This window comes from Urtica dioica, chromosome 2, assembly GCF_054948205.1.
Source record: "Urtica dioica subsp. dioica isolate 48M chromosome 2, U.dioica_male_clone48M_v1_H2, whole genome shotgun sequence".
In the NCBI taxonomy this organism is placed as follows: domain Eukaryota; kingdom Viridiplantae; phylum Streptophyta; class Magnoliopsida; order Rosales; family Urticaceae; genus Urtica; species Urtica dioica.
Window position 1 is genome coordinate 34,177,079 of NC_142757.1, and position 14,149 is coordinate 34,191,227.

General features: G+C 41.5%; 2 protein-coding genes across 3 annotated transcripts; both read left to right on the forward strand.

Moving 5' to 3' along the window:
* The first annotated feature begins 1,462 nt into the window (after nt 1-1,462).
* LOC149404508 (uncharacterized) lies at nt 1,463-3,667 on the forward strand. The gene is made up of 2 exons (XM_089607555.1): nt 1,463-3,098; nt 3,351-3,667. Exons 1-2 carry the CDS (start codon nt 1,463-1,465, stop codon nt 3,665-3,667), a joined length of 1,953 nt encoding a protein of 650 aa, XP_089463681.1.
* An 8,286-nt stretch (nt 3,668-11,953) lies between these two features.
* On the forward strand, nt 11,954-14,149 carry LOC149404509 (uncharacterized). 2 transcript variants are annotated; one of them, XR_016295513.1, is made up of 4 exons: nt 11,954-12,693; nt 12,773-12,844; nt 12,932-13,025; nt 13,456-14,149. XR_016295513.1 is itself a non-coding variant. In XM_089607063.1 (3 exons), exons 1-3 carry the CDS (start codon nt 12,184-12,186, stop codon nt 12,935-12,937), a joined length of 588 nt encoding a protein of 195 aa, XP_089463189.1. In that variant the 5' UTR covers nt 11,954-12,183; the 3' UTR covers nt 12,938-13,319. The 2 variants fall into 2 exon arrangements, 1 of the variants encoding a protein (XP_089463189.1); XM_089607063.1 differs by lacking the exon at nt 13,456-14,149 and having other exon boundaries at nt 12,932-13,319.

Here is a 14,149-nt window from a genome sequence, read left to right on the forward strand (position 1 = left end):
TCTTTTAGCTCATTTTTGGCCCTTGGATCTCATCCAAGGGTCCTTATTTGCTCCGAAAACATCTCTTGAACCCTCATATACACTTGTTCAAGTGGGAAAGGAAAAAGCTTTAGAATAGAACACTTTTGTTTTGGTTTTTGAAACTTTAGAGAGAGAAAGCTAGGGTTTGACACCCATTTTGCTCTTGAGCTTGGGAGTGAAGAAGAAGAGGGAGAAGTGACAACCTCCATCATCCTCATCACCTCCATTTGTTCACTCTAAACTCTATCTCTTTTATTTATTGTTTTTTTACTTATTTACTCCACTTTTTGCTTGTTGAACATATTTTAAGCTTTCAAGTATTCTATTTGGGTTTTGTTGATTACCTTTGTCATTTGAGCATTGTGATAAGTTTATTGTTTTATCTAAGTGGAATATTGAAGTAGTGCTTGAGTTTTATGATATATTTATTTGGTTGTTGAGATTAGCATTCAATGTCTTGTTTCTTTATTGTTTTGCTTCTTTTACTTATTTCAATTTTACTTTGTTTATTCTTAATCATGAGTAGCTAAGTAGATTTGGGGTGCGATGTAGTTGAGTAGTTGAGTTGGTTGGTCAAACATTTGGATTAGATTGGTGCTTCATGGTTGGGTTGAGAGTGGAATTCTATGGGTATGGGGCGTGTGTTAGCGCTAATTAGAGTAGCTACCTAGTTAGTGAATCTTAGACGAGTTTAGACACCGAGAGGTAATAAACGAGTGAGCTCTACCCGTCCCATCATTAACCTTCCTAGAGCTATAGAAAGACTAGGGGGTAGATGTAGTTGTTTGAAATCCCGGGCTAAATGCGGTTTTGTGCTTTAATAGAACCCAAACCGAGAGGTGTAAGTTCGACACATAGCTAGATTCCTAAAGACTCGAGAGAGATTAGTGAATGTTATAGGAGGGATTGAGACTAAGTTTTAACACTCTAACCCCGAGCCTAGAATCGTATCTTGACCGACCGACTCGATGAAATAACAAAATCGTACCCCTTCCTTTTAACTTTTGTTTAAATAGTGTTTTTACTTTTGTTTACATTTCATCTTGTTCTCAAAATAATCAAAAACCCCCCATTTTTCATTTTCCATAACTCGAAAAAGAAAGCTAGTGAGTTTGCTTCGGAAATAGTCTAGAGTCCTTGTGGGATCGATATCCGTGCTTTTGCACTCTATTACTTGACGACACGTTCGCTTGCGTCGTGTGAGATTTCTCTAGTTGAGAAAATTCCCATCAAGTTTTTGGCGCCGTTGCCGGGGACTACGGTTCTATTTTCGATTGAATTATCTAGTTTAATTTTTGAGTTTGCTTGTTATTATTGTGCTTATTGTGTGCCTCTTATGTTTTAAAGGTGCATACGACGACGTAACCCTCCGCTCATTCCTATCAATCACGAGATCGAACGGACTTGCCGACGAAACCGAGCGGAGGCGAGACGAGCCGCAATGGAAGAAGGCAACGAAGCACAACCACGTGGTCGTCGAAACGCGGAACATGGAGAAGAACGAAGGACCATACTCGACTATGGTCAACCTACTTTCGATGAGCACCAATCGGCAATACGAATTCCGGAGATGGAAGGGAACCCAAACTTCGAGATTAAAACCTCGATCATCCACATGGTGCAAAACAACCAATTTGCCGGTTCCCCCTCCGAAGATCCGCAAGACCACATCAACAATTTCTTGCGGATTTGCAACACGTTCAACCTCCCTCATTTGTCCAAGGAAGCCGTGTGTCTCCGACTCTTCCCGTTCTCCATCCGAGACCGCGCACATGGGTGGTTATCCTCTCTTGCTCCGGGTTCGATCACCACATGGGATGACTTATGCTCGAAGTTCATCTCACGATTCTTCACTTTTGAGAAGATGACCCGGAGGAGAAACGAAATCCATAACTTTGGACAATACGACGGAGAGTCCCTTTATGAAGCGTGGGCTCGCTTCAAGGACATGATTCGGAAGTGTCCGGGCCACGGTATTGCGGAGTGGGTGCAACTCCAAATCTTCTATAGCGGGCTTATGGCCTCGACGCAAGACCGAGTCAACACCGCATCGGGAGGCTCACTTCTCGACAACACCACCACCGATGCATTTGCACTACTCGAGAAGATGGTCCAAGTGAACGATCAATGCCCGGTCGAGAGGAGAATTGCCGCGAGAGAGCCGATAACTCCGGAGATGGAGCTCCTCAAATCGTTGACAATTGAGGTAGCCAAACTCGCGAAGACCGTCCACGGAAAAGAAGCGGCGAAAGCGGTGGAGGTGTCTCACCACAAGTGTGGTTTGTGTGCGGGTCCTCACCCGACGGACGAATGTGGCGAGATAGAGGAGTCTAGGTTTGTGGGAAACCACAACAATCGTCCCACTTACCAAAACTCGGGGAATTATTACACGGGAGCGAGGAACAATCATCCAAACTTCTCGTGGAGAAATCCTCAAGACCAAGTGGCAATGCAACCGGCTCCACCTCAACACCAACAACCATACCTTCCACCGCATCATCAACATCATCAACACCCACCGCCTCAACAACACCATGGGAGCTCGCAATACCGGAATAATCCTCCTCATCAAGACAAGAGACCGAATCTTGAAGAATTAATTGCCCAAATGGCAATTGAAAACACCAAGTTCATGACGAACACCACGGCCGCACTCGAACGCCAAGAAGCGGCCCTCAAAAGCAACTCGGCCCAAATAAGAACTCTTGAAGTTCAAATGGGTCACTTCGCTAAAGCCATGAGCGAGAGACCGCAAGGGTCCCTTCCAAGCACCTCCGAAGTGAATCCAAGGGAGCACTGCAATGCCATTTCTCATCAACACGTTGCAGCCACCGAGAGCCAGAAGAAAGAAGAAGAAGAAGAGGCTGCCCCGGTCACCAAAGCCCCTAAGCCGCACTCGTCGGTCCGCATCTATGAGACGCCGCTCCCATTCCCGCAACGGCTCACGGTGGCGCTTTCCACCGAGTGTAGCGCACTTCTAAAACAAGAGCTCCCGCCAAAGTTAGAAGACCCGGGCAAGTTCACATTGCCGTGCACTATTGGAGACATCTTTATCGAGAACGCCTTGTGCGATCTAGGTTCGGGCATCAACCTCATGCCGTCGGCCGTCTTCAACAAACTCGGGGTGGGTGAACTAAAGCCCACGCGCACCACTCTCCAACTGGCAGATCGGACCGTAAGGCACCCGCGCGGCTTCGTGGAAGACCTCCTCGTAAAAGTCGGAAAATTCACTTTTCCGGCCGATTTCTACGTCATCGACATGGACGAGGATCGCGATATCCCCATTCTCTTTGGAAGGGCTTTCTTAGCCACTTGCGGTGTTCGCATAGACGTGCAAAGAGGCGAGTTGATGATGCGCATGAAGAACGAGGAGGAGACGTTCGGGATCTGTAAAACCCGAAAGCGCAAGAAGGAAAAAGAAGATGTCTACGTCCTCGAGACGTACGAAGTCGCCACTCCACCACCCACACCTCCGCCACGGGCTCCTAAAGAAGAATCAACAAAAAAGGTGATCAAAGATGCAAAGCCGAAGTCTCCTTTCAAGCCACGGCGAGGACATTGGCCAAAATCGTTCAAAGAGGTATGGATGAAGAAAGAGCGCGTGGAAGAAGATCCGCCGCCGCCCGAGCGCGGAAGCGACGAGTAGGGGAGTTCTACCACCCCCGCGAGGTAAGTTCTCCGTCTCCCGTGTTTTTATGGATCTACATTGAGGACAATGTAGAGATTGAGTTTGGGGGGGTGAACTACTTTGTGGGGGATTTCTGTTAGATTAGGTTGTCTTTATTTAATTTTTATTTTCTTAATTTTGTTTGGTGATTGCTTATAAGTGATAGTATTAAAGTGTTTTCTCTCGTTACTTGCCAAGGATACCATGTATTTTCGAAGAAATCCGAGTTTGAGTCAATTTTAAAATTTTGTGTGCTTCATTGTGATTGACTAGTGGTTTGAGTAACACAATTTCGGTTGATTTTTCCCACTTATGCACACACGTCGTCCCGGGGTTTGAGTAGTCCTTAGAGGTTCGATCACATCTTTAAATGTCTTTTAGCTCACGAATACTAAGAACCGCTCTAGCCCTCATCGAGGCGAAATGACATGACACGAACCTAGGAAAAATGACATAGGCCTTCATTTGGACCGATCAGAGCCAAAAAGCCAACCCGTAATACTTCCTTGAGCACCTTTTCAGAAAAAGCCGAACGATTAATCCTTTCTCGTTACTTAGTCAGAAAAAGCCAAGCCCATATTTGTTCAAATCCCACAAAGAACCCCGTTAACTTAGCGACTTTTGAGTGAATTTTTTCGATTTTTGTGACATGTTCTTCGACTAGTCTCTATGTGTTTTATAGTTCATTAGACACCACGCCGGCGATTGTTCGTTTTTATGTTTATTGTTTTGTAGAAGAAAAAAAAAAAGAAAAAAAAAAGGAAAAAAAAAAACAACAAAAAAAAGAAAAAAGAAAAAGAGTGTGTTTAATTTATGCGTTTTATTATTTATTTGTATTAGTTTTTGGCGTGGTGTTCTGTGACATTAGTTTTAGAGACTAGACGTTGCATAGTCAAAGTTTGGGGGAAAACGTTGGGAAGTAAAGGCTTAGGAAAGAAAACGTTCGCGAAAGGTGAAATGTTAAACCATGAACGTGGGAATGGGGGAGTGAGTAATATCATGTGAAAGTCGGTGAGTTTGGTGAGATAGAGTCGCTAAGTTGACGTTTTAGCCACATTTTGACCATATCCTACCGTTGACCCTAGCCTAACATTACAAGCCGACAAAACCCTATTGATTTCCTCGGTAGGTGTCTTGCATTAGTGGAGATTGAGCGGCGAAAAGCATTATGGTGTTCGATTCACATTCATCTCATTATTATTTGAGCATTTGACATTAGAAGACGTGAACGAACATATTGAGTTGACCTTTCTCTCTTTCGGGACATATTTCAAACACGGGGGATTTTGATCGGGAATGTGTTGCAAAAGGCCATTTAGTCAATCTAATTATTTTTTTGGTTTCATATGATGATTGACTTGGATTCGGAAATTTTTGTAGGTTGAGGCATGTAACTAACACTTGACATTCTTGCTAAACTTTGTGATCACCATTCGTTTTTAGTGTAACTTCTTTGGTGTGTTTATTTTATTGTCTAGTCTTTTGTGTTGCTTGAGGACAAGCAACGGTTTAAGTTTGGGGGTTTGATAAGTGAGATTCATTCACACTTATCTATGACTCTTAGATAAGAATCGAAGCTTGTTCTTAATGTTTTTGATATTATTTTGTACTTTTAATTGCATTTTCAGGTTTGAGAGAGTATGAGAAGGTTGTGGTGCGAAAACGGGCTGAATCGGAGCTAAATCGAGCAAGTTATGGTCATTTGAAGTCAAGTCAACAAAAGTCAACGACGGTCAATGGAGTCAACGTTTCTCGAGAGGCGCGCCGCGCCCTGGTGCCAAAATTTACACCGAGAGCTCGAGCGGGCAACGCGCAAGAGAGGCGCGGCGCGCCTTCATAAATTCTCGGGTGGCGAGCCGCGCCGTTATGTGGCGCACCGCGCCTTCAGAAAATTCACGAGTGGCGCACCGCGCCGTTATGTGGCGCACCGCGCCAGTTGCCTTTTCAGCACTTTTTGGAGCTCGTCTTTTAGCTCATTTTTGGCCCTTGGATCTCATCCAAGGGTCCTTATTTGCTCCGAAAACATCTCTTGAACCCTCATATACACTTGTTCAAGTGGGAAAGGAAAAAGCTTTAGAATAGAACACTTTTGTTTTGGTTTTTGAAACTTTAGAGAGAGAAAGCTAGGGTTTGACACCCATTTTGCTCTTGAGCTTGGGAGTGAAGAAGAAGAGGGAGAAGTGACAACCTCCATCATCCTCATCACCTCCATTTGTTCACTCTAAACTCTATCTCTTTTATTTATTGTTTTTTTACTTATTTACTCCACTTTTTGCTTGTTGAACATATTTTAAGCTTTCAAGTATTCTATTTGGGTTTTGTTGATTACCTTTGTCATTTGAGCATTGTGATAAGTTTATTGTTTTATCTAAGTGGAATATTGAAGTAGTGCTTGAGTTTTATGATATATTTATTTGGTTGTTGAGATTAGCATTCAATGTCTTGTTTCTTTATTGTTTTGCTTCTTTTACTTATTTCAATTTTACTTTGTTTATTCTTAATCATGAGTAGCTAAGTAGATTTGGGGTGCGATGTAGTTGAGTAGTTGAGTTGGTTGGTCAAACATTTGGATTAGATTGGTGCTTCATGGTTGGGTTGAGAGTGGAATTCTATGGGTATGGGGCGTGTGTTAGCGCTAATTAGAGTAGCTACCTAGTTAGTGAATCTTAGACGAGTTTAGACACCGAGAGGTAATAAACGAGTGAGCTCTACCCGTCCCATCATTAACCTTCCTAGAGCTATAGAAAGACTAGGGGGTAGATGTAGTTGTTTGAAATCCCGGGCTAAATGCGGTTTTGTGCTTTAATAGAACCCAAACCGAGAGGTGTAAGTTCGACACATAGCTAGATTCCTAAAGACTCGAGAGAGATTAGTGAATGTTATAGGAGGGATTGAGACTAAGTTTTAACACTCTAACCCCGAGCTTAGAATCGTATCTTGACCGACCGACTCGATGAAATAACAAAATCGTACCCCTTCCTTTTAACTTTTGTTTAAATAGTGTTTTTACTTTTGTTTACATTTCATCTTGTTCTCAAAATAATCAAAAACCCCCCATTTTTCATTTTCCATAACTCGAAAAAGAAAGCTAGTGAGTTTGCTTCGGAAATAGTCTAGAGTCCTTGTGGGATCGATATCCGTGCTTTTGCACTCTATTACTTGACGACACGTTCGCTTGCGTCGTGTGAGATTTCTCTAGTTGAGAAAATTCCCATCATGCGTAAGCGACAAGCCGCAATAGCAGGGGCACATACAAATAGATCAGTTTGAAATTCTCGACACGAGCACGTCTTATCAATCAAGTTCACTGCCCATGGTGTTACATCTGTGTCTAAAACCTCGAATTCGTATACTGCAGAAGGTCGGACCTAAAACATAAGTAAAAAAAACTTTAAACATAACCACTCAGTCCGTGACATAGGTGTCACGAAATGACCCGAGTCCGTGACACAAGTGTCACGGACTCGGGTCATTTCATGACATAATTTAAAAATTAAAACCACAATATAACCTACATATTTGCCGAGACAGCAAGTTTTTTTTTTAACATTTCGGTATGATATTCCATTGACAACACACTTTGAGTAGATGACGCCTTTTCTCGTCGTTGATAGAACCAAACTTGCATTCTGTCCCTCAACCAATCAAGGCACTTCACTATTGGAAATGATCTTGCTTTAACAGTTAACACATTCAAAGACTCTGCGTTGTTTGAAGTTATGATCGTATACCTTGATGTCTTGAAAAAACAACGTGCCCACTTCTCATTTCCTACTTCGTTGACAAGGTACGGACGTATCAACGGGTCTTCCTTGTCCAACATGCGCATAAACTTTAGATATTCAAATATAGTATACGCTTTTGCTGCACCGTAGAACTTCCAATTGAATTCCTTGCCAAGTTTTTTGAATTTTGCATTGACGTTATTCTTCACGTGGTATGAGCAAAAACCATGTTCTGCTCTTGGAAAAACTTTCTTCGCGGCGTTAATGATTCCGGTGTTTCGGTCGGATACAATGACCATGTTATCCCTCTCCCCCAATGCTTCCTTAAGTTTGTGGAAGAAATAAAACCAGGACTTGGAAGTTTCGGACTCACCAATACCATAGGCAAGCGGGAATATTTGCTCATTTGCATCCATAGCGGAAGCCGTAAACATGATGCCCTTGTGATAGTTTGTCAAGAAGGTTGCATCAACAATTACAATAGGCCGACAATACTTCCATCCCTATCTGAACAGAGCCAAAGAAACGAAAAAGTACATGAAATATTTATGACGGTTAGTTTTTAGGTCGATGAGAGAACCTGGATTCTATTGCTCTAACATGTACTTGTATTTTGCAAGAGAGGCATATGACTCATCATCAGTCCCATACAAGGATTGTATTGCACATTCTTTTGCCCTCCATGCTTTTCTGTATGAAATATTGACTCCAACCTCTGTTCGCATGTAACTCTGAATCTCCTTTGGGGTACAATTATGTACAATTGGATCAATAAATTTGTGTTTCACCCTCTCTCCAACCAACTCTGCAGTAGCTTGCGGTTGCCCTTTTTGTCTTTCCTCCACAGAACAAGTGTGTTTTGGATCATATCTTGAACCATAAACACATACACACGATCAAAAACATTTTAAAAATAAAAGGGCATCGATTTCCTGACATATCTGTCACGAAGTGCATCCACTCGTGTCAGGAGTGGATTCACTTCGTGATAGATCTATCACGGACTGATTCATCTATGAAGAGAAAGGAAATTTCAAATAAAATCAGTTTTTAGGTCGTGAAATTTTACCTTCTAATTTCAAAACAATCCGTGTTCTTTAGCTTCACTGCCCGGACCGCCCAATCACAATTTTTACCCGCACAAATGACATGAAGTTTGAGCGGAGATGAGTTCTTCGTTTTGAACCGATAATGATTATTGATTGCATCCATCCGCAAATGCTTTAACAACGCCGCTTTGTTTGCATATAATCCTTTTTTTTACACTTACCGGAGATAAAATGTCCAACACCTCAATATCGTTACTCTCGACACATGTATTTGATTCGGGAGCCGTAACCGAACACCCCCCATTCTCTTGGCTCGATACCTTCTCTTTTCTTTGTGATCGAGTTGGCGGCTGTGGTGGAAGAGGAGGCTCTTCCTCGTGTTGAGTCTGTGGTGGAGCCTCTATCGACAAAATAACTGGTGGTGGAGACCTTCTGGGTTGGGGTGTTGCCTGGCTAAAAGTATTGATGTCATCCAACCCAACAGTATCATTGTCGAAAGCCTCCGGACTTGGTACGTCTCATTCACGTGACTCGGATATAGGACTCGCCATGTTTGGAATGATCCTGCTTCGATTGCAACCAAATCCACTCTCGCTTGTGTTTGGTGTTGGAGTGGATCCAACCCGTGGAGAAGACGCTTCATCCGCTTTTTACCCTGAAATGCCTCCGGACTAATCTCAAGTACAAGATTCAACTTCGTCCGGTTCGGTTCGTTCTTCCTCAAGTACAAATAACATCGCAAACTTTCGTCGTCGTCTATGGTTGGCGGTACGAGCCCGTCAGCTTCATGTTTGACGTTGATTGAATGCGTTGCAGGGGTCACGTTCAACCGAGCATATAATGTTTGCATCAAACTTTGGTAATTCAATTTGGTAGGAAGTAAAAGCGTAAGAGTACCACCCTCTTGATATACCGCCCGGTTTTACCCACTTCCCGCTATGCTTAGCATATAAACATATTTCCGCCATACCTGTATACGTTCACTCGTATTAGATATGAGTATTAAAAAATGGTTATTAACATGGAAAAACATCCAGTTCGTGACACCCTGGAAAAACCGGGAAGTGTCACAAACTGGATTCACTTCGTGACACCCTGGAAAAATCGGGAAGTGTCACGAACTGGATCCACTTCGTGACACTAGTGTCACGTACTGATTCACTTCGTGACACCCTGGAAATATCGGGATTTCAACAAAAAAACACCATTTTGGCAAACAAATCACACTCAAACACAATGGAACCTATTTCAACATGAATCAAAACAATTAAACATGTTCTTATATGTTAAAAATATGATGAACTTACCAACTTATGTTTGTAGAAGTTTTGAATCTTGGATTTTCAAGAAGAAGAACCTTGGATCTTGAAGTTTTGATGAACAACCTTGGATTTGCAGGAAACTTCTTCAAACATTATTGCAAAATGGGTTTAAGATGGGTTTAGCATTATTGCAAAATGAGTTTAAGATGAGTTTAGCATTATTGCAAAATGGGTTTAAAATGGTTCTAGGAAACTTACCGTCGACGAGCAAGATTCCGGCGACCCAAGTGATGAAGAACTCAAGCATGCTTCGTCAAGTTCTCCAGCTCAGACCCAAACGAGGGAGAAGAAAAGAAAAAAAATCGGCCACACTAGGTTTTCAGAAGAAAAAAACGTAAATGAGGAGATGGTAGGGTTGAGGGTAGTTGAGGAAAAATTAATTTTTTTCACCTACCATAAGTATTACTTTTGTCAAATTTTTCATTTTGGGCTATATTTGGTAAGAGACATTCATATGGTATTATTTGTGTCAATTCCCCAAAGTAATTAGGCCTATCTCTGACAAGAAATTAGATTCTAAAATGTCTGATATAATGCTTCTGCTACGTGCTATTTTGCATTAAATGCTGATATAATTTAATTAGTCATACTTAAAAAAATGTCATAGTGTCATTGTCATATACTAATATATTAGCGGTCATGTTAACACAAATACCAATTTCTTAAAAATAAAAAATAAAACTTTTTTTTTTGCTTTGTTATTATTATTATTCGTTTTTTGCTATCCTTTCTTTTCGTCTTCTTCTTTCAAAATTAATATGATAAATGTCTTTAAAGCTTTAGACCACAATTAAAGCACACCATTGCAGGTATGAAAGTTTTATAAATATTAGCGTTTTTCAGCGACAATCAGGAGGAAATAAACATGCAGAGGTCGGAAAATGTTCATAAGTGTGGGATTCGGCGATATACAGTGAAAATTCTATTGGGCAACGACGAAAATTTTTCTTCTTCTTTCCAATTTATTTTTAAATTTGGTCTGAATTTCCTCTTAAATACTATGGTATTTTCGAAAAAAAAACAATTGAACTAAGCTGGATTTCACGAACCGGTAATTGGATTGTTTTTCGTCCGGTTTACTATGATTTTAAAGAAAGGCACAGGTTTGTACCAAGGTTTAAAATCTCGCGCGAGATGGGGGTATCTCGCGCGAGATCTCGCATTTGGGAATGTTGCGAGAGAGGTACGGGTATATCTCGCAAGTTTAGTCAAATCTCGCGAGATCTCGTGCATTATCTCGGGTGTTGTATACCCTCAAATCTCGTGCTTACTTTTTCCTCATTTCTGCATGTTTTCCGCAGAAGAAGAAGAGAAACTGGAGCTCCGTTTCTCGCACGGCTGAAGACCAAATTTGGGAAGATCTCGCCGGATCTCGCGTGGAAAGGTCGTTTCTCGTCCGGTGGAGGTGTAAAACTGCTCAAATATCGCCGTATACCCCCGGATCTCGCGCAGTAAGGTTCAATACTTGAAATTTAATTTTTTTTTAATTGAATTTTTGAATGGATTGTTGATATGGATTTATTACAATCCGAATTTAGGTAGTAATTTTGATTGTGAACTCTATTTTTTTACTATGCTTTGGTTTGTAGTACACTTATTATATTTTATGTTGTTTTATGTGAGAACTCTCTATTACGTGTATCTTTATTTGTTTTCTTTATTTAGTGTAACTTTGCTTGAGAACTACGTGTATTGATTTGTACCTTACTTAGAATTTCATGTGTGGAATCTTGAAAACTTTATTTTAAAATTTATATAGATTGTGTAACTTAAACTTATACAAAATCATAATTAAAAAGTTGTTCAAATAACCCGCGGAATACCATTTTTTTGGCGATATATCCCACGAAATGCGGTATATCACACGGTACGAGATACACCGAACGTTCATCAAATACCACGAGATACCACGGTACGAGACGAGATACCCCAAAAATAAAATTGCGGTAGACCACGAGATGCGAGATTTTAATCATTGGTTTGTACTAATCGTCATCGATATCGAGTTATACTAATATAAGAGCATATACTAGTATGTAAAATTTGAATGATTCGTGTTCCTAATGCAAGTATAAGAGTTTGGGGTATTTATGTAATTTACTTGAAAATAACCAATCAGTTTTTAGTCTAACAGTGCAGACAAAAAAAATGCCCCACCATATAATTCTGGAGAAAAGCTTTACGAGAAAGAGAGAGAAAAGCTCTTTCTCAAAACAAAACAAAAACACACTTTGTTTTTCTTCTCCTCTTTCCTTTTTCTTCTTCTCCTCCACAGGTCATTTTGTTCTTCGTCGATCATCTTCTAGGGGTTCACGCTCTAGACAGAGAAATCGGATTTTCATCGTCGGCTGTCTGGTTTTCTCCGCCGAGCTTTAAGCTTCCTGGTTTGATCGGCGACAATGGCGACGGCACCAGCGAAGTCGCCGCTCCACAACTTCCCCCTCACCTTCCTCCGATGGGGGAGCAACAGTCGCTGCCGCCGACCGGCCTCCGGAGCTTCCGAATCACCGGAGCAGGACCTTCCTGGCCGGAGATCGCGCGCCGCCCGCAACCGCCACGCCAAGGAAAGCGGCGGCGAAGGAGAAGGAGAAGCCGAGGCGGAGGACTCGGCTTTGGCGGCGGAGCAGAAGCCGTGGAATTTGCGGCCGAGGAAGGCGCTGTTCTCGAAGGCGAAGAACGGCGGCGGCGGCGGAGCTGGGGAGTCCGGCGAGGCGAAGTCGACGAGGTCGCAGCAGCAGTCGGCGAGCTTGGAGAAGACGGAGATCATGGCGCCGGTGAAGGAGAAGAAGAGGAAGTTCTTGATCGAGCTTTCCAAGGAAGAGATTGAGGAAGATGTGTTCATCATGACTGGCTCCAGACCCGTTCGCCGTCCCAGGAAACGCCCCAAGAATGTCCAGAAACAACTCGACGTAAGCCTAGCGAAACACCTCTCTCTCTCTCTCTCTCTCTCTGGTTTGTGTGTAATTTGTTGTGATTTGCTCTTCTCAGAACGTGTTTCCTGGACTGTGGCTGGTTGGGGTCACCGCAGATGCTTTTCGAATAGCTGAGGCTCAACCTAAGGTTTGATTTCTTGTTCGCACTCTTATTTCTGGGGATGATTAGAGTTCTATTTTGCTAAAGTATGTTTCTGTAACCTTGATTTCGCAGAGATAGAGACGGATGTGGTATAGTCGAACTATGGCTCTTAAAGCGTTTTGGAAAAAGACTTAGTTGCACCTGTGACATTGCGACCTCGACTGAGGTATATAATGCTTCTCAATTTTTGTAAAGAAGTTTCAGTTAAAGTTAGTTATATAGAGGTGGGTAAAGGAAAACAAGTACATCATTTCATTGTTTTCCTTTTCGCCTTCTTTCTACAAATTTTGTGTTGCTCTTTGAGGTTTGATGATGTTCAGGAGCAAAGCATAGTTGAATTTGGATATTAAGTAGGCTTTTTTTATTTTATTTTTATATAATTTAAAGATGTAAAACAGGAACGGAAATAGATGGATGGATGGTATAGTTTGAAGTTAATCTTTTTTTTTTTTTTTTTTTTTTTTTTTTAATTATTCCCAGCTTTGACAGTGATGCACTTTATGTGTGTTATTTCGGTGTTTATTTCTGATTCTGATAGTGATTCTTTGATTCATTTACAATATCTGACTGGCTTACCTACATCTTCGTGGGGGCAGAGCTGCATAGTTTTCAAATGCGTTCACTGCTTGATTCCGTGCTTGTTTCTTTGCTGCGGAAGAGATGTCTTCTTCATGAAGTTCGTTGAGGATGAACCCCATAATTAAGTGTGATGAACCATCATACGTTTATATTCATTTCGGTTGCTTTAGTTTCTCAGCATACCTCAGGGCTATAAATCAAGCTGATCAGTTGTTACAGTAACTGAGATTTGCATGAGAGGCTATGAGTAGTACGTGTATAGCGGTTATTACGTGTTAAGTAGTGGGATTCTTCGCATACATGATGAAACCTAATAGATTTAGTAAATCTTGGTCTATAGTTTTGTCCGTGCCGTTTGTTGTTTAAGACGTGTAAATCCTGTATGCTTTGCTTTGTGCTAAACTTTATGATCTCTGTTTGGCCATATTTGAATTTGATTATGTAGATTGCTTTGCATACAGAATCTAGGTTACGGGATAGGAAAAATGTATATACAAGATACGATCTTGAGACTTTTTAAATTGTTTTGATTGCCAATTATGTGCAATGGAATCTGATACTTAGGCATGATTTGAAAGAAAACTTATATATTCTCCGTTTAGTCGATCAGGAAAGGTATCTTTCACCGATGCGGACGTGAATATGCTAATCTTTGGCCTGGATCTTATAGTTGCGCAGCTAATTAACTCGCGATATTACTCGTGTTCTCTT

Excerpts from the sequence above, each read along its gene's own strand:
- LOC149404509 (XM_089607063.1), top strand. The coding sequence starts at position 12,184 with ATGGCGACGGCACCAGCGAAGTCGCCGCTCCACAACTTCCCCCTCACC. Across the intron at positions 12,694-12,772 it reads ATGTCCAGAAACAACTCGAC|AACGTGTTTCCTGGACTGTG; the intron begins GTAAGCCTAGCG and ends TGCTCTTCTCAG.
- LOC149404508 (XM_089607555.1), top strand. The coding sequence starts at position 1,463 with ATGGAAGAAGGCAACGAAGCACAACCACGTGGTCGTCGAAACGCGGAA. Across the intron at positions 3,099-3,350 it reads GAACGCCTTGTGCGATCTAG|ACGTGCAAAGAGGCGAGTTG; the intron begins GTTCGGGCATCA and ends GTGTTCGCATAG.